Raw genomic sequence first — 23,695 nt, 5'->3', positions numbered from 1 at the left:
TGCGACGACGAGAGGCGCCATCTTAGATCCTCCGTCCTCGGACCTTTGTGAGGCGGCGGGACTGCCTGAACCTACACCCCGCTGATGGTGATCTGAGGGGCTCGCGCCAAACGGCTGTGCTACTGCTGACATTGTATGCTGTGGGCCGGAGCTCACTGTCTCCTTGAAGCTCCGTGAGTCAAGACCGTGGCGCATACCACGCGGGAGCGGTGGACATTTCCGTCATTGCGGGTGCCGGCCTCTTGTTCTAGTGCGGAGACTCCCAATGGGACACACCTTCCTGGCTCCCGCAGATTGCGTTGCCATCGCACGGGTTGCGGCGCCGTCCCGCCTCGAGTCATCAGGGGGCTACACTCGGTGTGAAGGGGTGAGTGGATGTGGCACCTGTGGAGACGGGCCATTAAATTCCGGAATTCCCTGAAGCTGCAGACCGCCAAGGCGGGAATCCATTGTCATACGCACCGGACACAAGTGGTGGAAAGCAGACTGGAGGTGTGAGGCGCACTGCTCTCTATTTATTGGATTCGGAGCATCGGTGATTCGGGGGCTGGGCTGCGCTGCTGCTGCGTGAGGTGCTGAGAGGTGAACTATACTGTTGGTGTGCCCATCTGGTGACTGTCATGGGTAGAAACAACGCCAGGCAGGCGAAAATATCATTTGACAACGCCAGGCCCGCGAAGACCAAAGACACGCTGTGGTACTGTAATTCCGGACCCTGCTGTTCCACCGGTACCGAGGTCCAAACACTCGTATCACAAAATATCGTCGTACCATGACGAATTTGGTATCAACGGACCGGTAATGATTAGGACATTATCCCTATGTATTTGTGTCATGATTGAGTGATGCTAACACCCTTAAATCGTGGTTTCCGTTCCGAACCCTCAGACTCCATTTTGTAAACGGCATCCATCTTATGACTTGCCCTCATATAGTCAATCGATTAAGGCCGAGTTTGATCTGAAAGGACACGTCCACCGTAGCTGACTTCCCCATGACCTGGCCGAGCTGACTCCACTGCCTCCAGCCAAACCTGTTTGGGCAGCTCCTCGCCCAGTGGCCGAGTAAGATATCATCAAGGCTCAACATGCCATAAACCATTCACTACATACAGACCATGTTTTCCATACACATACACCTGTCCATGATTCTTGTTTATGACCAGTTTTACGATGGGAGGGTGCCCGACCTTATTGGTGTTTCATCGATATCTGATGGGAATTCTGGGCCTGACGGGGTAATCCATCACGATCCGGACATCTAAAATATGTGCTGACCAGCATAACTTTGCTCTTTGTATTATTGTAGAAATATGTGTATAACCATATCATAAACTCAAGAATTCTTGCCCGCAGCTGTTATTTCTGTATATAAGGAGAAGGCTGGTTCTGTAAAAACGAACAGTCTCCTGAGAACTTACAGCCCGTACTGTTGTAATTCTAGGACACATGTTACTTGGTTGCAACCAATAAACCTCGATCTCTGACTTCAACTAGAAGACTCTGTGTTTCTGTAGTCCAGAACAGGGAGAACCCAGAGGTCTTCGGGTGTGGTCCCCTGGCACCACCGGGTCTCTAAAAACCCGGCACCTCAGTTGGCGCCCAACTCGAGGCGATATCAAGCGGTGACGGTCCAAGCCAGATGTTCGTGAGGAGCTTCGTGTGAAAATTCCGGAGGAAGGCCAGCCACTTCAGCGACCCCTGAATGTCGACGTGGTTCCGAAGGTCTTTGCTGAGAGGTTCCCCGCGTCCCGACGGCTATGAAGGACTGCTGCCCTGACTATCGCCCTGTTTTGGACCCAGTGATCCTTGGTAGAGCGAAACGATAGACGAGTCTTCTAGTGACGTCACCGATCTTCAATATTCAGTTAAGTATAAGTGGAGCGTCTCCCAGTTCTTAGTTTGGTTCTTAGTTTTGGTATCCCAGAGATACGGTTTGTATTGGTTCTTGCAAGCACCAAAACCGAGGGATTCGTGTATTCACGACAATATCATAATTAGATAATCCCTTGAAGTTTGAAGCTAGACTAGTGAGCGAAGATGCCTGGTCTTAGCAGACTTGGAAACTTGTTTTGTCTTGGTTGTAGTAGGGACTCCCGATTAGAGGATTCGTGTCCGGTTCCTCCGATTGGAACTCCAACATATGAGTTATATATAAAGCACGGAGTAGGTCCTATCACGTATAATGAAGTGTGGATAAAATACACCCGCAAGGATGGTGTTTTAAAATGGCCCCAATGTGGTAGTTTTGACTCAGAAATATTAGACAACCTCGAGGTCAAATTGTTCAAGAAGAAAGCCCGGCCGGCGATGTTTGACTCTTTTCGCTTATGGCGCAAAGAAGCCAAACAGAAAGAAATAAAATTAGCAAAGAAAATAGAAGAGGTATGTCAATGGTGCAAGCCGCCGTTGCATACAGGGATAATGAGGAAGAACAAGAAAGTGAACGAATGCTTAGGAGCTAGAAACTAGCAGTAGATAAATGCTACCCGATGTTACCACATGAGGGACAAGGCTCAAAGGGAACATCAGAGAAAGATCCGTTAATGTCCCACTTATTAAGCTCACCACCCCCATATGCGTTAGACGCTACTGCACCCCCAAAGCGCTTTATTATACCACGCCCCAGTACACGAAAAGCAGCTCTTGCACAAACACCAGCTCCTCTTCAGCTGGTTCCTACTTCTCCGGCGCAGCCTTCTCAAGGGCCGCCGCCTTTGCTACATACTCCGTCTACTTCTACTACTTTGCCTACCGCTCCACCTGTTTATCCCGATACTACTTCTGCTACTGCTTCCACTTCCTCTGCTGTTGCCTCGACTTCCTCTTTACATCAGCCTGTCTTTTCTGGCGCATCTGCCTCGCCGCAAGCTTCTCCTTCTGTCAGACAGAGAGTGGCAAGTACTGTCACTGGTCTATTCTCACCCTTCTTTGGGTCGCCTAAAACGGGACGTAGACAGTTGCGTAGTCAACTGCCCGACTACGAGGAAAGAGAAGTGCTAAACGAGTTAGCACGCAAATGGGTTACTGACACTGCTAAATATGATGTTCAGTCCGTTATGGAAGTTTTCCGTCAGTGGGATGCGCCCACTCAGAGATACGTATTTGAAGAGATGTGTGTATATCTTTGTGAAGATTTGGAGACAAACGATCCCAAGCGCAAAATGCAGGAATTATTCCGCATGCGTTTTAAGTTCTATGAAGGTATGACTGTAGGTGCCGATGTTGAAAAAGCGATAGATTTATTGTTATCCTATAGGAGCAAGGGAAATGTCTCTAGATCGCTGTATGAAGATGATGTGTCAGATAGGAAAAAGGCGCGACAGTACCCCATGAGAGAGGTTCCTCCAGTATGGAGGGAAGGTGATGCGAATGTAAATCCACCAATTCTGCCGCATTTTCAGCGTGTATGGGTACATGTCCCCTGGAAAAGATCTGAAGTTTTAGCACTCAAACAGACATTACCTGATCCACGTAAAAATCCTGCAGGGTATTACAAGGAATTATCACAGACTGCCAGCTCATGTATAATGAATTTAGCAGATGTAGACATGCTGTTTGGGAATGTTGTTCCGCAACCTTTATGGAGTAAAATTCGTCATACAGATCACGATCAAGAACTAGGTGACTCATGGGCTAACATTACTGCTACCGATGCTAGACAAGTCGGTGGTTCTAAACCCGAGCCTTTAATAGCAGAACTTCCCGGTAGGATTATCGCGTACATGAAAACGTTAATGCCTGAATTACGTGTAAATTGGGACAAGCTAGCTGCATGCAAGCAGAAGAAAGATGAGAATGTGTCTGACTTTTTCATGAGATTTGAGGGGACCTTCGTCGACCATAGTGGTCAGGATATGGCTACCGAGGGTGGCCAAAGATTGTTTGTAGACAAATTTGTACATAATCTGCTTCCTGAACTATGCAATAAATTGAAAGATTCAGAGAGTGCTTGGGCTGTTTCCACGTCAGCGCAGATTTTAGCCACAGCCCAGTACTACGAAAATAGACGCAAAGACGAGCTAGATAAGGCAGACAAAAAGACTAAAGAGTTAAAAACTAAAGTTCTTCTCCAGCAAGCCTATCCGCCTCGCACTCCTAGTCAGCCCAATTATCAGCAACCACAGCAGTATTCGAGAAACGCGCAAGGAAACGAATTTTCCCATCAGCGTTCTCCGTATGGCCCGAATCAATGTGCCTATTGTAAAGAAGAAGGTCATTTCAAAAGTAATTGTCCAGCTCTTGCGCGACGTTTAAACGGTGTTTCCGGCGCAAGAGGTAGAGGTGTTCAACAGGCTCCTAGAGGTAGGGGCCGTGGACATTTCTCCCAGAATACCACTTCTTTTCCGCCTCAAAATTCCCTGAATAGCTTTGACCAACAGAATAATGTGTCTTCCAGGTCAGCTCAGTACTATGCCGATGACTATTACGCAGAAAACGAGAATGAGGGTTCTAATTGCTAGGACAGCCATGGACAAAGAGAGGGAGTTGTTTCAGTTCCAGTAGATCAGAATGGACCTTATGTCGAGGTGATTACATCCGGAGTGTCGGAACCATTTCTGCTGGATACTGGTGCTACAAAAAGTTCTATTATGCACTCAAAACTTCCTGGCGCACCTTTGTCTGGCGAAATGAATGTTTCAGTAGGTTTTTCCGGCGCCCCTGTTAGAAACCCGATCTCCAGTCCCATGCCCCTTTCTGTTGGCCCATGCGAATTAGAAGCACCCCTCATTCTTACAACAGGTTGTGGCGAAAACTTGTTAGGTTTGGATTTGTTAAAGAGATTATATGCAACTTTGTACTGCTCCCCTTCGGGAGTACAGCTTACCGTAGGAAGAAAAGTTATTTCTCCAATGTATTTGGCAAAGGAGAATATTCCAACCGAATTGTCATCTCTTCCGGATGAACTTTGGGCGAATGGTTCTAATGATGTGGGTCGTTTGGAGATAGCGCCATATGTCATAACATTGAAAGCTAATGTTAGGTTACCACGCATTCCCCAATATAGAATATCAATCGAATGTGAAAAGGCTTTGTTAGCGATCGTTTGCGATCTGATCGAGAAAGATGTCATCGAAGAGACAACAGGCAACATTTGTAACAGTCCTGTTTTGCCTGTTTTAAAGCGTACCGATCCTTCACAGCCCCCTGTGTACCGATTTGTGATTGATCTCAGGGAAGTGAATAAGATCGTTGTACCACAGTTTCCAGTCGTCCCCGACATTACTGCCTTATTGACAATGGTTCCAGCTTCAGCCAATTGGTTTTCAGTGATTGACCTGAAGAACGCTTTCTTCAGCATCCCGATTGCCGAGGAGAGCAGAGATATCTTTGGCTTCAATTTAGGAGGACGAAGCTTCCGCTTTAAACGCGCTCCTCAGGGCTACTGTGAAAGTCCATCAATATTCAGTCAGGCTCTGAAAACACAACTAGACACGATTGTTCTGCAGGATGGTGCAACTTTAATTCAGTATGTGGACGATCTGCTGATCGCTGCAGACACCGAAGAAGTGTGCAAACAAGCGACATTGTCAGTGTTACATCATTTATGTGACATGAAGCACAAAGTCTCGCTTTCCAAATTACAATTTTGCCGACAAGAAGTAACCTACTTAGGTCACATCTTATCGAAGGAGGGAAGGAGACTGACCCCAGAAAGAATACAGGAAATTGCAGAACTGAGTGTCCCAAGGACACAAAGAGAAGTGCGTGCCTTCTTGGGCATTACATCGTACTGTAGACAATGGATACCGAACTTCTCACTATTGGCCAAACCTTTGCTGGCATTAATGCGTAAAGACACACCCAATCCTTTGCCTTGGTCTGAAGATTGTCAGGCGAGTTTCCATGAGTTACGTGAGGCATTATGTTCGGCTCCTATGTTGGGCAACCCCGACTACAGCAAGCCTTTTACATTATATGTCCATGAGAAGGAAGGTTGCGCATTATCAGTCTTGTCGCAACACTTTGGGGACAAACAACGCCCATGTGCGTATTTCTCTGCGACTCTAGATCCTGTAGCTAAGGCATTACCAAGTTGCTTGAGGGCCACTGCTGCAGCAGCTGTCTGTATCCGACAGTCTGCTGGGTTAGTCATGAATAATACTCTGATCGTTATGGTCCCACATGCAGTAGATATCCTATTAAACAGGACGAAAACACAACATCTAACTAGTGCTCGACTATCCAGCTATGAATTGACACTGTTAGCAAGTCACATTCACATAAAGAGGTGTGATACACTCAACCCTGCTACGTTATTACCCATTCCAGCAGAGACAGATGAGGTTGAAAAACATGATTGCTGCTTTAGGACAGAGGAAGAGACAAAAGGGAGAGTAGACTTGCAGGACACTCCCCTCCCTGAATGTAATGATAATTTATGGGTTGATGGTTCATGTTTCAAGTTGCCAAATGGTGATACGACTGCAGCATATGCCGTGACAACATTACACACGATTGTAGAGACAGCTCGCATCCCCCACAATTCCGCGCAAGCAGCAGAGTTAGTCGCACTCACAAGAGCGTGTGTGTTGGCGAAAGGAAAACGAGTGAATGTGTATACTGATAGCCAATACGCCTTTGGCGTAGCCCACAGTTTTGGAAGATTGTGGCGTGAACGTGGGTTCCTGACGTCACATGGTGCAAAAATTCAACACGGCCAGCTAGTACACGACCTTCTCGAGTCACTGACCTTGCCCCTACAAGTTGCAATTGTGAAATGCAGTGCACACAGAAAGATTCAACATGATGTTGGTCGAGGGAATGCATTTGCCGATGAGGTCGCGAAAGAGACTGCAAGGAACACAATGAGTCGGATGTATGTTGTAGGTCCTGCTAGATGGACCCCTGATGTGGGTATGTGTGAGGACACCATCGAAAGCGTGAAATCTATACAAGCTGATGCTACTGAGAAAGAGGTGAATGAATGGAGAGAAAGCAAGGGTAGATTAGATGCGAATGGTTGTTGGGTCGAACTGTTAGAACATCAGCGATGGATGTTACCTAACGCCTATGTGCTCGCAGTGGTGACGATGGCCCATGGAATGGCGCACATCAGTGTGAAAGGAATATGTAAGCTGTTGGCCCCAGTATGGCAGAATAGTGGTATCCCAAAATGTGCAGAGAATCTGGTCAGAAATTGTATGGTGTGTTTGAAGCACAATCCCGGTAGGGGAACCCCAACCCCAGTTGGTCATTTTGCGCCTCCAACGTACCCGTTCGAGGTCTTGCAGCTCGATTTCATTCACATGGAGAGGTGCAATAACCTGAAATATGTCCTTGTTGTCGTTTGCGCTTTCTCCAGGTGGGTAGAAGCGTACCCCCTTAAGGACCACACTGCATTGTCAACTGCCAAAGCCCTCGTCAAAGAATTCTTCCCTCGATTTGGCATGCCTAGGATTGTCTGGAGTGATAATGGAAGTGAATTCGTGGGACGAGTGATGAAGAGAGTGTGTGAGTGTCTAGGCATCCACCAGAAATTCCACGCTGCAAATCACCCCCAATCGGCAGGATTGGTAGAGTTCTATAATGGCACGTTAAAATTGAAATTGGCCAAGATCCAAGCCAGCACAGGTCTCAAGTGGCCAGACACCCTGCCTTTAGCACTCCTGTCTACCAGGATGATTGTCCATTCCAGATTAGGACCTAGCCCACACAAGATCGTGTTCGGGCGCCCAGCAAATATATGGGGAGTACAGAGGCCCAGAAAGCTCAGTGAGATAGAGTACCCCGCACTGTTTGACTATTTGCACGAATTGACAACTAAACTGCATGCTTTACATCAACAGGTCCACAGCTCCTCTCCACCGGCGTCTGACGATCCAGGCCACGCCATCGAACCTAGCTCCTGGATCCTAGTTCGGAACTTCAGGCGAACAAAGAACGAGGAGCCTCGCTGGACCGGACCTTTCCAGGTCTTGCTATCTACCCGCTCTGCAGTACGTGTCCACGGAAAAAACACTGGGTGCACGGCGCCCATTGCAAAAGGGTCCCGCTGCCCCTTCCATATGACCGGTGGGTCCAGCGAAGAGTCGCTGACTCCGAGACAGAGTTCATACCTCGCTTTGTCCCCTTTAGCGATGCGCGATTAAAAGGAACTGGTACCGACAAAGAGAGCGATTGTATTTTGCAAGGATCTGTGCCACCGTCAATGCAGTTGGACACTACAGAACCTGAAACATTGTTTAAAGATCACACCGTACCTGGGAAAGAACGATATAATCTGAGGTCAAGACCAAGGAACTGACAATCAAATTAGTGCGATTTTCCCTTTTTCCCATGAACTATTTTTGATTTCACAGCTCTCTCGCCCAGGGAACTAGCTCATTTTTGATTTTCGAACCGCCATCCGGTTCTGCTGCTAGGACCGCGGTTGAAGTCTGAGGAGTGCAGCCGGGGACGCCTAGGTCAACGGTTCTAGTCGGTCTGAGGGAATTACCCCGGACTGGACAGAGCGCACATCTTGGCAGAAGCAACCTCCCACCGCGGGCAGCAACCAGAGGATGGAGTTTCCGAGGGTAGAGAGACCTGCTAGACACATGAACTTTAACAAGAAAATATGCACTGTAATGGCTAGAGGGAAATTCTTGATAATATGTATTTTGATGATATGTAGCATAACGATGTTCTTGATTGGTTATACGTTATCCACGTTTCAAGTCACCTTTGTAAACAACACTCAGCCCACACCTCCTCCAACTGTTTCTTTGCACTCTTTGCACTCCTTTCACCCTCTTCCTGAACACGAGTCTGCCAGAAGACTAGAGTTTGTAAATAACTCCTTCATCCAGCTCCTACACCAGCACCAGTCTATAATGAACACATCGAATTGTTGGATCTGTGGACTCATGCCGCACACGACAGATAAGGGCATTCCATACTTCATCCTGCCATTCAGTTATTATGGTTCTCTGTGGGCTTTCCAGACCATGTTCCTGTTCGCCCTAGAACCATACCCGCCCCGTTCCACAGAGAGCGATTCCAGCAACAAGGCACTAGTGGTAGGAATAAGAAATATGAGTAGGGATGTTGACACGTATCAAACGATTCCTAAAGATGAACTCACTCCCTACAGCCGTTGGAATGTGACTAAATACGGGATCTCTTTGAATAAAAGCAAGAAAACAAAGAAATCATCCCCAGTCTGGATAGTGCCCCACCGAGGTCACTTATGTCTGCAAGGTATTGGCAGGGATCCCAAAGCACAGTTGGGGAAGAGCGTATGCACAGAAACATATGTGTTTGCCTCCCGAAATTCCCCTCCATTCTTGGCAGCTAAAGGCACCTATTTCGTCTGCCATGACAAAGCCTATACATGGTTGCCCCCTGACTTCTCGGGCACATGCTTTATCTCGTTTCTGCTGCCACCTACCTACACGGCCGGGGCAGATTACCATCGGACAAGGACAGTTAGGGGTGTCGTGAGTCAAGACGACACTGCGGGTCAAGAGTTTGGAGACTTCGCAAAGGGTTTTCTGCCATTTTGGGGGCCTATGGTGAACAGCAGGAACATTCGACAATTGACGAGGATAGTTGAGTCCGCCGTGACTGAAACGGCCGGTGCCCTTAGCAACTTGACAGCCGAGCTTCAGTCGGATCGACTTATGACCCTTCAGAACAGGGTTGCCCTAGATGTCATACTTGCAGACCGTGGTGGTGTATGTAGAGTGATCCAATCCAGTTGCTGCATTTTCATCCCTGACAATGCTCCGAAAGTGTACCAGGCCATCTCCAAATTACACAAAATCTCTGATTCCCTTCACGTGGAGAAAGGGGATTGGTCCCTGTTAGGGTGGCTGTGGGAGCGGATCTCTGCCTGGGGATGGAAAACTCTGATCTTCATCGGGATGATCTTAGCCGTTCTGTTTATGTTCTGCCTGTTTGTACAGTGCGCTCCTGCAATATGTGGCCTCTGCGCTACTTCATGTGTAAGGAAGCCTGTATCAAGGGACGAATTGAGCAACAGAATGATGCTACAGCAGCATCTCCATGAATTCATCAATACAGATTTGGACTCAGATTAGCATGAGTTATTGCCTAATATGAGGGCAAAAGGAGGGTCTGTGGTACTGTAATTCCGGACCCTGCTGTTCCACCGGTACCGAGGTCCAAACACTCGTATCACAAAATATCGTCGTACCATGACGAATTTGGTATCAACGGACCGGTAATGATTAGGACATTATCCCTATGTATTTGTGTCATGATTGAGTGATGCTAACACCCTTAAATCGTGGTTTCCGTTCCGAACCCTCAGACTCCATTTTGTAAACGGCATCCATCTTATGACTTGCCCTCATATAGTCAATCGATTAAGGCCGAGTTTGATCTGAAAGGACACGTCCACCGTAGCTGACTTCCCCATGACCTGGCCGAGCTGACTCCACTGCCTCCAGCCAAACCTGTTTGGGCAGCCCCTCGCCCAGTGGCCGAGTAAGATATCATCAAGGCTCAACATGCCATAAACCATTCACTACATACAGACCATGTTTTCCATACACATACACCTGTCCATGATTCTTGTTTATGACCAGTTTTACGATGGGAGGGTGCCCGACCTTATTGGTGTTTCATCGATATCTGATGGGAATTCTGGGCCTGACGGGGTAATCCATCACGATCCGGACATCTAAAATATGTGCTGACCAGCATGACTTCGCTCTTTGTATTATTGTAGAAATATGTGTATAACCATATCATAAACTCAAGAATTCTTGCCCGCAGCTGTTATTTCTGTATATAAGGAGAAGGCTGGTTCTGTAAAAACAAACAGTCTCCTGAGAACTTACAGCCCGTGCTGTTGTAATTCTAGGACACATGTTACTTGGTTGCAACCAATAAACCTCGATCTCTGACTTCAACTAGAAGACTCTGTGTTTCTGTAGTCCAGAACAGGGGAACCCAGAGGTCTTCGGGTGTGGTCCCCTGGCACCACCGGGTCTCTAAAAACCCGGCACCTCAACGCCGCCGGCGGAGACTGGTGCGGCCGAGGGTGAGGTTGCTGGAGCAGACCGGGAAGAAGACCATCGCATTCTGATGCTGGATGTTTGTTTCCAGCCTACGTAATATTGATGCAAAGCTGGACATGCTGACCACTCAGATGGACCAGGTGAAATCACAAGTGGCGACTCCCGAAACGCGACTTGATGGGCTTGAAAATCGGCACACGGAGTGCGTGGAATTTCAACGTGAAACAAAGGAACAACTTCTACATATGGATAAGCTGTTAATGATAATTAAAGCTAAGAATGATGATTTGGAAGCGCGTTCCTGAAGAAACAATCTCCGCATCACGGGGATTCCGGAAACGACCAACATAGGGAAGAGGGAGGTGTTTATTACAGATCTGCTCCATGAACTCTTTGACGCAGACTTGTCCCCAGTTTTTGCGGTGGAGCGCGCACGCCGAGCGCTAGGCCCGAAGCCGTCAGTGGGTGGAACACCGAGACCCATTCTCGCGAAGATCCTAAACTACCAAGATGGAGACTTGATTCTAAAGCTGGCACGCGAGAAGGGCCAAATAACCCACAAAGGAAATAACATCTCCTTCTACCCAGACTTCACGCCTACGGTGCAGGCGGTGAGAAGGGAGTTCTTACCTGCAAAACTGCTGTTACTACAGGCACAAGTGCCAGACGCGCTACTATACCCAGCAAAGTTGAAGGTCACACATGAAAGGTCGGCCCACTTCTTTGTCGACGCAAAATCTGCCTTAAAATTTGCTAAACATGTCTGTGGCACGAACAAGAAAAAGAACACCACGAGCTCGCAGCTTCTTACCTGCAAAACTGCTGTTACTACAGGCACAAGTGCCAGACGCGCTACTATACCCAGCAAAGTTGAAGGTCACACATGAAAGGTCGGCCCACTTCTTTGTCGACGCAAAATCTGCCTTAAAATTTGCTAAACATGTCTGTGGCACGAACAAGAAAAAGAACACCACGAGCTCGCAGCAGGGCACAGAGATGGATTAGCTAAGTGATAATGATTGACTTTCTCTGATGTATTGTGGCTATAGCATGTGGGAGTTGGCTCCGGGGATGGTGGGGGAGGTTTGAACAATCTAGACGAAGCTGGGAGAATACTTCTGTATTTCAATACGGTTTAGCTGCCATATGTTCGATTTCTTTCAGCCAGAAGAACTCTGCTGGGGGCACAGACAAAGAAATGTAATCGCTGATGGGCGCCTGGAAAGACACAGTTGACGCTCATATGGACCCCATGGCCACCCTGTGAGAACAGGGTAGTATGTCCGGGGATACTCGCCCTCCTGGGGTGCATCCCAATGTTCAGTTACTTGCACGCTTTGCGTGTTGATGGGGTGAATATCACACAACCGGATTGGGGGGTTGGAGTGGGTGAGGGGGAGGGGAAGGGCAGTTGAGGGTTTGTTACATTTGGTTTGGAACGGGTTGCTACATTATCGAGTCCTATTCACATTGAACATGCATGTGTCTGGCTTTTCGGGGGGGGTGTGCACGAATGAGGTTGTTAAAAGCGCAATGGGTACGCCTAAGGCAGTAATTAATATTGTCACATGGAACATTAGGGGAGCGAATGATGGCAGGAAGGCGAGGCTGATGCATTCTTACCTGCAGAGAGACAAGGTTGATATTTGCCTTTTGCAGGAAACTCACTTAAATTCACAGCCGTCAGTGAGGCTAAAACACAGCAGGTGGGGCGTAATTCACTCCGCTATCTTCTCAAAGTATGCTAGGGGGGTTGTCATTTTGATTCGGAGAGGACTGGACTGGAGGGAGGTATGGGTGCACAATGACCCGGGAGGGAGGTTCATCGTGGCTCAGAGGCTGCTATGTGAGAGTCCAGTGGTGCTGGTTAATGTCTATGGCCCGATCACGGATACACCTGACTTTTTCAGAGAGGTCTGGGCCAAAATCGCAGCAACGAGGTGCACCACAGTCATCGGGGGGGGGGGGGGTGTTGGGGGACACTTTAATGTGGTACTGAATGAGACTTGACCACAAGGTGACCTCTAAACAACCGCACCCACATGCGAACTTCGCACTCCGAGACATTATGGCCGAAGGAAGCCGGATAGATGTCTGGAGAGTGCGCAATCCTACTGCCCGAGAAGGCACATGCATTTCCACAAAACACGCAGCGTGGTCTCATTTAGATTTTTGGTTAGTATCTTCGGACGTGGCTGCGTGGACTACGAGGGTTAGTCACCTTGCCAGATCCTTGTCAGACCACTCACCGTGCCTGCTGGAGTTATCATCCCCGAGCACCTCCACGCTGGCATTTAGTTGGCGACTCCCACAACACGCACTTCTGGACAATGCCTTTAAGGAGGAGATACGGGGTGACATTGTTGACTACTTTACTTTGAACTCTGGCTCGGTGTCCACGGAGACAACCCTGTGGGAGGCGGTTAAGGTGGTGATCCAAGGGCAATGCATTGCAAGGCAAGCCGGCGTACTGAAGGCAATTCGGGGTACTCTGAGCGAGTTGGAGGGGCAAATAAGGGACCTTGAAAAAGGATTCGGTACAGACCCTAGCCCGGTAACTGCATCTGAAATAAAAGAGAAATTATTGAAATTTGCAGAGGAGGCGCAACGCGAACTCAAATTCTTAGGTAAATATGCGGAGGCCAGACGATACGGGGAAGGGGACAGACCAAGTCGCACACTGGCGGGACTCATCAATAAACAGAAAGCTGCACACTTTGTTCACATGATCCAGACTCCGGACGGGGATGTTGTGACGGGGCAAGAACAGGTGCTGCGGGAATTCACAACTTTCTATGCTGATCTCTACTCTACGACACAACCGGATGTTCCAGAACATTTGGAAGCATTTCTTGAATCTATTGCGCTGGTTTGATTCAATGATGCCCACCGCCAATACATGGCGCTCCCAGTGACAGTGGAGGATATTAAAAAAACAATTCAGAGTATGCCACTGAACAAAGCCCCTGGCCCTGATGGCCTTTACAAGGCCTACTCGGAGGAACTGGCGCCGAAGCTGCACGCGGTCTATGCGGAATCCCTGGAGACTGGGATACTGCCGGCATCTGTGCGGGAGGCCCTGATCATTACGTTACTAAAGCCAGACAAGGACGACCACTCCCTTGACTCCTACAGGCCGCTCTCATTGATTAATGTTGACACCAATATATACGCGAAAATAGCGGCGGAACGGCTCCAGCCTCTCCTTCCGATGGTGGCCCTCCCGGACCAATCAGGTTTCATACCTGAGCGCTCGACATCCCACAACCTAAGGACATTGTTCTCAGTGTTGCATTATCTAATGCCATCGGTGCATGCAGCAGCAGTCTTCATAGACGCCACAAAAGCGTTTGACTCCCTTGAATGGCCTCATCTATTCCGGATACTGGTGCGAATGGGCTTTAGTCCATTATTTATAGCCCATATCCGTCTTCTCTACACGGGCCCAACGGCGAGGGTGTGCGTAAACAAAATGATTTCGGAGCCATTCGCAGTGACTAGGGGCACGAGGCAGGGCTGTCCTCTGTCGCCCCTCCTATTCACCATCGCAATGGAACCTCTTGCGGCGAGAATTAGACAACATCACACTGCTAGGGGGATTGGGTTCAGCTCCCGCAGCCTGCTGATTTCATTTACGCTGATGACGTCACCCTGTATGTCCTGAACCCCTCGGTCAATTTGGACCCCCTGCTGAGGGAGTTTGTCAAGTTTGGAGGCCTCTCAGGCATATCCATTAATTGGTCTAAATCGGTAATATTCCCATTGACAGATAGCACTCCTGAGGTGAGGTACGAGTTCGGATTGCGTTGGACTGCAGATGAGGTCAAGTACCTGGGTGTCTGGGTGAGCCGCAATCTCCAAGATATCTGGACGCTAAACTTTGGGCGGGCGATTGACTGGCTCGAATCTAAAGTGGCAATATGTTCTAAACTGCCACTGTCTCTTGCTGGTAGAGTGGCCCTGTCCAAAATGGTAGTCTTGCCGAAACTCCTTTACTTGTTCACTAATATTCCTATACCGCTCACTGCGCAGTTCTTTAGGTGTCTTAGATCCCACTTGCTTGCTCTGGTGCGGGCGGGAGGCCAGGTCCGGGTGTCTTGGGCCTTACTGACCTCACCGTTCAAACTGGGGGGATTGGCGGCTCCAGATATGCACCTATATGCCCTTTGTGCGCAAGCCCAATTTTCGCATTTCTGGGCATACCCTACTCCTTATCAGCCACATGTGGCGGTTGAAGCAGACTCATTGTCGCCACTGTCCCTGGCAGTCACCCTGTACCAGAAGAGTCCACGCCCAATGACTGATGTTGACTCTGCAAATACACTGCGCTGGTCATGGCGAACGCTGCAAAAGCGAGCACGGCTACCTTTATTGTTTGCACCTGCCATACCACTGAAAAACAACCCTATGCTCGCTTGTCTGGAGCACTGCAGGGGACAACTGGTCCTCGGTGGCACCCAAATGCACACTTTCGTAGACTTATACCCAGATGGGAAGTTTAGAGATCAGCGGACAGCGGAGGAGGCGCCGGTCTCGTTTGGCGAAATGTTTGCATATCACCGGCTGAAAACAGCATGTAGATACCTATGGGAGGGTTTCCCTGAGGCCCCACCCACACTCAATGCACTACAAAACATTTTCGCTCGCGCCTCCCCGAAAAAACTGGTGACCAGGTTATATAATGAGATGCAAGAGCAGGCCCCAATAATGACACCTAGATCCCTGGCCCTCTGGAACGAGGAAATAGACTCTCCCTTATCTGACGACAAATGGTGCTTCTGCTGTAAACAACTTCTGGAGTTGTCCCCCAATTACAAGCTGCGACTAGTGCATTTTAAGTTTCTACACCGCTACTACCGTACTCCAGTGAGTCTCCATAGAATGAGCTTGCAGGATGACGCTAGATGTTGGAGATGTGGGCAAGATAATGCTACCTTCTTACATATGGCCTGGAGTTGGCACAAGCTAGCTAGTTATTGGCTGGAAATATTCGAGGCAGTTAACCAAATTGTTGACAGACTAGACCCCCCCTCTCCACATTTGGGCCTATTGGGTTTGGTAGTGGACACCACGCCTGGGAGTAGGAAATTGCATGCTATGTTATTACTATATGGGAGGCGACAGATTGCTCTCAGATGGGGGCGTGGAATAGAGCTAGAGCGCCGTCCCCCACCTCGGCTGTGGGAGTGACATAAATAGACTATGAAGCTGTGTTTGCACTGCAGTGTGGTCCAGTTTTCCAGAAACGAAGGGGCGCGTCTGGTCCCCCCAATTCCCCCTACCCCTCCCCCTCTGTACAGTCCCCTACGCCCCCTACCCCCTCCCACTTCCTCCCCCCCACCCAAAAAAAATACCGCACCTAAACATACTAAGCACCCAGGTGGAGTTGGTCCTTGCCTGCTATCACCAGAGCTACTCACCTCTAATGTCAGGCCCTCCCACTGCAGGCGGCTCGAGGCAGGATGTGCTGCACCCCTGAGGTGGTCTGCCAGACTATGTTTGCTAGTTGTGTGAATGCTTTTGGAAGGGCTATTAAATGCTATATCCGCTTAAGACGGAAATTGTTACTGCAACCTACGTTGTTCCTGGTTAGAGTTATGTAGAGTTATACATGTACTTGCCTTCATGAGTAAGACGCGCCTGCACCAGATCAACTTAGTCCCACGTACCGAATGATGGGTAGGCTGATGGGAACATCCCCTTCATCTTCAGATAATATGAGATTATAATACCTAAATTGCATGGGTTTGCGATTGCATTCAAGGCCCTATATATGGATATGCCATGATAATTAATCTTGAAACGCAGCCAGCCCAAAGTGGTTGTAGGCGGCTTGCTGTGTATGAGAAAACAATTGCTATGCCTTAATGACGATTGCGAAACATTGAATTGATAGAGCTGCCGGCAAAAGTTATATTTGGTTGTAGGCGATGAGCTGTGTAAACTACATTAACTAAAATAAAGGTTTTATGAAGAAAAAAAAAAGAAAAAAAAAAGTAGTATCTCCTGGTTAAGACTTGGGGCATGTTGCAGATTTATCAATGCCCTATACACAATGGTAGTGCCAAGTGTCATTAGAGAGCTGTGCATGACAGCCTTCGAAGCAGAGGGACCCATGTGACTATTGCGCATGAGGAATGGAGCTGCCTTAATCTGGATGAGGTGTGAAAACAGATTGCATTCATATGCTTGACCTTTTTAAATAAAGGACCTTTTATATGCATCATAGGCTGCCTCAGTAGTAGGGGGGAGAGTGGCATCAAGAACTGCCATAGGGCATCCATACTATTATTGAATAAAGGCTACTAGCACATATTTGTCTTCAAAATAGGTACTAGGAATCTATAGTTTTTAAAGGATGTCCTTTCAATTACGGGAGCCCAAATAGTCATCAATTGTAACAAATTAGATTTACCTTTGTCCCTCTCCAGTTCATCCTTAGACACAGCATCAGCACAGGCATCAAAGTACTTCTGTAAAGTGTCCACCTGTCTACACAGGATGTCTCTAAATGTTTCCATTTCTGCCAGTTTTTCTCGCAAACTATGTCCTTTCTGCACAGATAAGACAATAAATCTATAATTATTTATTGAAACATTAGGTACAAGGTAAATATACAATAGTCAGACATAGAAAATTAATTTGTGCAAATTTTTATATTTTCCAATTACATCACAGTAGAGTAGAGTCCAAGTATAAATGCAAAAATACATTCAGAAGAAGGTAAGGAAATAGTAAATAACTGTTTGTAACATGTAGTACTGTTAATTCACATGCTCTAAATACTCCCGCCATCTAGGCTCAGATGTTTTCAAGTTGTTTTTCTATGCACAAGTCTATCAAGTCATGAGATGTGCTGCAACTCCTCCTTTGGCTCACAATGAGCATGTAGGCACCAACTCCACTTTAGATTGTTGTTTGCACAGAAGGTGGGTGTATTGAGTGCAGTGGCGGCTCGTCCATCGGGGCATCACCCCACTGCTTTTTCGCTGTGCGAGAAGCAGAAACATAAAATGGTAAAACTACCATTTTATGCTTCTGCTTCTCGCACTGCGACAAAGCATAAGTGCCCTGTTGGGGCGAGCAGGCGGTCCCGCTCGGTGGCATGGGGGAGGAGTGGGGGGGGGGGGGGGTGGGGGGGGGAGGGGAGTGGCATGTCCACTGTTGTGAGCCCTGACTGTTTGGTCATGTGCACTCTACACTTTCTCTATGTAGGCTGCAACCTACATTGAGAAAATGGCCTTCGTGCAAGCGGCTGGGGCCATCTCTGGTATTTTTGCTTTGTGGGAAATGGGCATGACTACCAGTTCAGAGTACTTTCTTTTGGGGTCACCACAGCTTCATGGGTGTTCATGAAGTGTTTAACAGTGGGTGCTGCCCACCTTCTAGGGGGAGGAAGGGCTCTTGCATTTTCCCCTACCTCGATAATTAACTGATCAGTAATGACGACAGCCAACAGTACCTAGCCCTTATTCGAGCAGCAATTTTCCTGCTCTACAGCTTGGTACATACCAACACAGTTTCAGGCCGAGCTAGTCACAACCAACAGAAGGTATTGGCATTCAGCCAAGTCTTCAGCTCTTGTTCCGAACTATGATGCATGTTCTAGGCATGATGACGCTGTGCATTCCTATTGTCCCTTGCACCCAACTCCATATGTGCTCCCTACAAGAGTGCCTTGTGAGGCATTGGTCACAAACCGAGTGTCACTGGGAAGAGGTAGTGTTGCTAAAGGCCAGCACTCTACACATTAGTGAAACCACAATAACTTGTGCAGGCCAGACTTTCTCATACCTGATTTCACTGGTGAATGTTACCTCACAGGTGAATGTTACCTCCACAGACCCCTCCCTCACAGGCTGGGGCTCACACCTCAATGCCATTACCACACATGGGGTTTAGGCCCTTCAACACATGGCACCACACATCAGTTACCTAGAACTGCTGACCCTTTTCCTAGCTCTCGAAGGCTTCAAATCCTTCGAGGGAAGTAAGTCCTCCTCCAGATTCGCAATACGACAGTCATGGTATACCTGCAGAAACAGGGTGGCACCCATTCATCCCAGTTCTCAGCACTAGCACACAATATCAATTTTTTGTTTACATTTCTTTAAGTTTTTCCAACTAGGTACAGTAGTGCATTCCCATTTTGCTGCATGGTACATATGTCCACATTTAAAACAGTTGAGCCTCTGATGCAGATCGTGTAGTTCCAAACGGCCTCTGGGATGTGCTGCACGGTTAAAAAAAAATGCACCTCATGTTCATGTGGAGTTGTGCTACGTGTGAGCAGGTAATAAGTCTAGCACAGCGCCTCCCGTTACAAGTGTTTGGTTACTACTGTCCCCTCGTGGCGTTCTATCCTCCCCAGTGTGCACTCTAAAACCTCAAACCTCCATTATCAGTTATGTGAAGCTTCAGCCTGCATCCTCTATCAAGTACGTCAGCAGGGGGGGGGGGTCCCAGAAGTAAGCATGGGCGGAAAATCCGTTTCGCTCGCGGATTTTGCGGATTTTCGGTAAATTCGCAATCCGCGAGATTCGCGAATCTCCCGCAAAATCCGCAAATCCGCGAGCAGCGGATTTTATGGCTTGCTCGCACTGTTCGCGTGAGTTCGCGGCTTCCCAGTACAACTTCGCGCCCCGCGAATAAGCGCAAAATTGCAGAAATACGATCTTAGCAAAACTGAAACTACTTACCAGGTTCAAAAGTTCAGGCTCATCATTAGTAGCCATTTCCTGTAGTGCTTCCTGAGGGGCCCCTCCAGAGTTCAGTTGCCAGTTGCAACTATTATGTGACCCTGCTCTGAACCTCAGAATAGTTACACATATGCCACAAAGGTCCTGAATTACAGCTAAGGGAGACAAGCAGGAGCCAGGCTGGAAGTTCAAATCCATTAATCAGCCCCTAATTCATTATTGTCAGTTGGGGCAGGGCAGGTGTTGTAACTAATTTTGCAACAATGAAAGCACTTAGCAAGTGCAAAAGATCACTAATCAGGAAGCACTAAGGAAGCAGGTGCCAGCTAAAAAAATATTCTGTGACACATTAATCAGCCCCAAATTAATTCAGGTCACTTGAGGCAGGGAAGGTGTGCTTGCTTTGCCACAATAATGTACACTGACTGGACAACCAGAGGGTGCTGTGATGAAACAGAGGGTGGCATGGGTGGGCCAGAGGGTGGCATGAGTAGTCAGAGAGTGGCAGTGATGAAGAAGAGTGTCCCAAACAGGCTGGACACGTAGAAACAACAAGTTCGCGAAACTTGCGACCCGACAGGTAAGTTCGCGTGTTGCGAAATTGTACAAAACCCTCGCGAACTGGCAGAAACCCGCGCGAACACAAAAAAAAAATCCGCAAATTCGCGAGAATTCGCGGATTTTGCGGATTGCGAGTTCGCAAATCCGCAAAATTCGCGAACGCGAGATTCGCAAAATTCGCCCATGCTTACCCAGAAGTCTTGTGGTTGGTAATTTAATGGCAGAATCTCTGCATAAGTAGTCTATTATTCCCAGCGCCCTGTTAAATCGTTCAGCCATTCTTTGAATAAGGGGGTGTGTGACTTGTAGTTCTTCAGTGTGGCCTAGGAATGTTATGACTGGAATAAGCGAAATGGGGGCGCTCACCATTCAGGACAATGCTGCCGCCACTTCCATCCAATACATGTGTATCATTCCACATTGCCACCCTAGGTGTAGAATCCCGCTCCCTCCTCTCCGCATCTGTCACATCGGCCATCGGGTCGTAATTTGTATCTGTAAAGTCTTGCTGGTGTGTAGTATACCTGATATAGATTTTAAAGTGTGTAATACGCAGCCGGCTACTGGCAGGTATCATGCCTGTCTGTTTGCAGCAATAGAGCCATTGCCCATCAGTGCGTGGTGTCTAGCTCCAAGTCCTAGGCTGTCTGCAAGCCTGTCTGTGGGTCTGGTCTCTGTGAGGGCAGCACAGTAGAGCCTGGAAACCGTGTGGGCCGGTCCCAGCGCCTGCAGTAAGCCGTGCAGTGTATCTAGTGGGAAGGAAGGGGGCGGTGGGCTCCTGGTGCAGGTGGGCGCTGCAGTTCTGACATCATGACTTATTCTAATGTATAAAAAGATTTCCAGAGGTGTGGTGGTTCCTTCAGTAATAATTCTATCCCGATCTTTTAATAATCCCTCCTGATCAAGATTCCCCCAGGTGTCAACTCCCCTCTACTGTAGCGTGTTGAGGCAAGAGGCCCTTCGGGGAGCTGGTACCCCTTTTTGTTCAAAGGGGCGACCCTTTGAATAAAACGCTGACCCTGCTAAACGTAAAGATTTAGGGCCATGTGTGTTGGGGTTCCTGCCATCCTTGTGCGCCATAATGAGGCCAGGCAGCTCAGATACTCCTCTTCCCGTTGGAGATGCTCCTGAGGCAAGACCCGCTGTGCCACATTGAGTGAATCAGACCACCCTGACTTTAGTGACCGCCCCGTCACTTCACATGGGCAGAAAGCGAGCTTCACCAACAGAAACAGACCATTTCTGTCCAGTTGCGGCAAGCAAGACACGGAGTGGGGTGGGGGGAGGGTTAGGTCACGCGGGCAGAGGGGGGGTTTAAGTGGGACGGTAATTAAAATATAAAACTTACCTTCCTCCAGGATACATGCGCTCCCGCCTCTGCTGCTCCTGGCCGGGTCTGCGTAACGTTTTGACAGCCTCCCTCCCCTAAGCTAATCACAATGCTGGAATGGCAGCGTTGTGATTGGTGCGGTGCGATTGTTATCATTTAATCACTTTGTGGAGAAGAAAGATGACATTGTGCAGGGTTGTCAAATGTCAAGCTTCTAACAGGATGTTTTCTTGAACGGTCCTGGACAGGTCTGAAGGAGACATCCTTTTTGTGAATGAGAAAGTAAAGAAGGTAGACACCTTTTCCCTGATAGGGTGAAGGCATTATTGCCCCTTTTTGAAAGATCACAGTTATCTCTTTTGTGGACAATGTGAAGATGGTCACTGCGGAGGATGTGCCTTGTAGGTGGGATGTTGTGATTCCACTGAGTCTGCCAGTTTTAAGGGCATGAATTGTTAATGCCATTCGACCCCATTCTTTTTAACAGAGCCTTTGGTGATGACCAACACAGGGATTAAATTTAAGACTCATTTGTATGAGCTCTGCCGGTTGCTTCCATCTGAAAGGCAGTCAGTCCTGCCTGAAAACACCCCATGGATTAATTCTATTAGGGTCAAAACGTCATCACAGGGGGCTAACTGGTCAACAAAACTTGCAAAATGGGAATATATTCATGTTTATGTTTAAACTTACTGTGAATACCTCTTTTCCATCTGATGTGTATATGTGTATACATACATACATATATACATATATACACAGCAAATGTCCCAGGTAGCTGCTGCCGGCAGCGAGGCAAGGACTAGCCCCGCGAAGATTTGTTTTAGCAATTGTCTACAAATACGCCGCACTCTTCTTGGTTGTTTCGAACACAATTTATTTAACTCGAATTTTCCTCCTTCACCTACGCGTTTCGAACTAAAACAGTTCCTGATCACGGTAGTAAGTCCTTCATTAGTTTTTAGTTATTTATACTAAGTCACCACTAGCCATTATGATGCATTGTGGGCTTGGTAGTTTGAACATGGCTAAGTTTTAACCTATCTGTGCCCGTTACTGTCAGCAAGCTTTGATCATTTTCGTGGGACATTCGGTTGATACCTTAGTGGTACATATTCTACCAGATTACTAACTGACAGGTAGTTTAATGTAAACTTGCATTTATCCGGTTATGCAGCACAAATTAGGGCTGAGTGCCTTCCTACTCCTATTGCCTGTATGTGTATCCACCTGGGCCACAATTTTTAACCGTTTATGCAGATACTATTTAAAGCTAAGTGCTTTACTCTGTCCTGATGATATGACTCTCTGCTGACCGCACAGCAATAGGCACAGATACTGACATCTTTGCCCGCTATTTACATTATTTTACATAGTGAAGAAATTCGTGCTTCTGCTTGCAATTTAATACTCATATTTCAAAGCTATGCTGTTCTGGCATCAATGATGTGTTGATTGAAATTATTAAATTAACAGAAAGGATTGCACAGCGTACTGATTAAACAAAGTCTATTCAACAGTTGGTCAATTCCACATCAGTTGTTATACGTTTATACGAAGAGCATTTGTAGTCAGATGGTATTTGTGGATTATATATCATTTGCATACAACTAGTGGGATTTTGTCCTTTGTCTACTTAGGAGTCTGCATTTTCAGCATTTGGTTCTTTACCCATATGGCTCCATTTGGATTGCATTTTAATTGAAATTTTTAAAATCATTTTTTTTCTCTCTCTGTTAATTAACCAATCATAAGTGTACATACATTTCTTCGTCCCCGTTCAGTCCATTGGGGATTTTGGTTTTTAACCAGATGATTAATTTCGATTCCAAACGTCTCAGCTTTTGGAGTCTATTGCCACCTCTTTCATGTTCAGTCACCATCGCTATGCCTGAATATTTTATGGTTTGCCATGTTTTGTTTTTGTGATTCAGCATGTGTTTGGTTATGGCATATGATGTATCCTTATTTTGGATGGCTCGAATATGTTCCAATATTCGTTTTTTTAAAGCGCATATGGTTGATCCAATGTAGCGTTTTCCACAGTCACATTCTATCGGGTAGACTACCAAATGCGATTCACAGGTGATTTTATTGAGGATTTCAAAAGTTTGTCCTTTAGGGTCCTTGATGGAT

At 47.5% G+C, this 23,695-nt stretch overlaps 1 protein-coding gene across 2 annotated transcripts in view; it reads right to left on the bottom strand.

Moving 5' to 3' along the window:
- CERT1 (ceramide transporter 1) overlaps positions 1-23,695 on the bottom strand; it is an 881,084-nt gene that overhangs the window by 498,541 nt on the left and 358,848 nt on the right. For both annotated transcript variants that reach the window (XM_086960766.1, XM_086960767.1), the window contains exon 5: positions 17,385-17,523. In XM_086960766.1, the coding sequence (XP_086816892.1) occupies positions 17,385-17,523 (139 nt within the window). The remainder of the gene's footprint in view (positions 1-17,384; positions 17,524-23,695) is intronic.

This window comes from Lissotriton vulgaris, chromosome 3_1 (assembly GCF_964263255.1).
Source record: "Lissotriton vulgaris chromosome 3_1, aLisVul1.2, whole genome shotgun sequence".
Lineage (NCBI taxonomy): Eukaryota > Metazoa > Chordata > Amphibia > Caudata > Salamandridae > Lissotriton > Lissotriton vulgaris.
The sequence above is the reverse complement of the archived record's forward strand: the minus strand, read 5'-3'. Positions and strand labels throughout refer to the sequence as shown.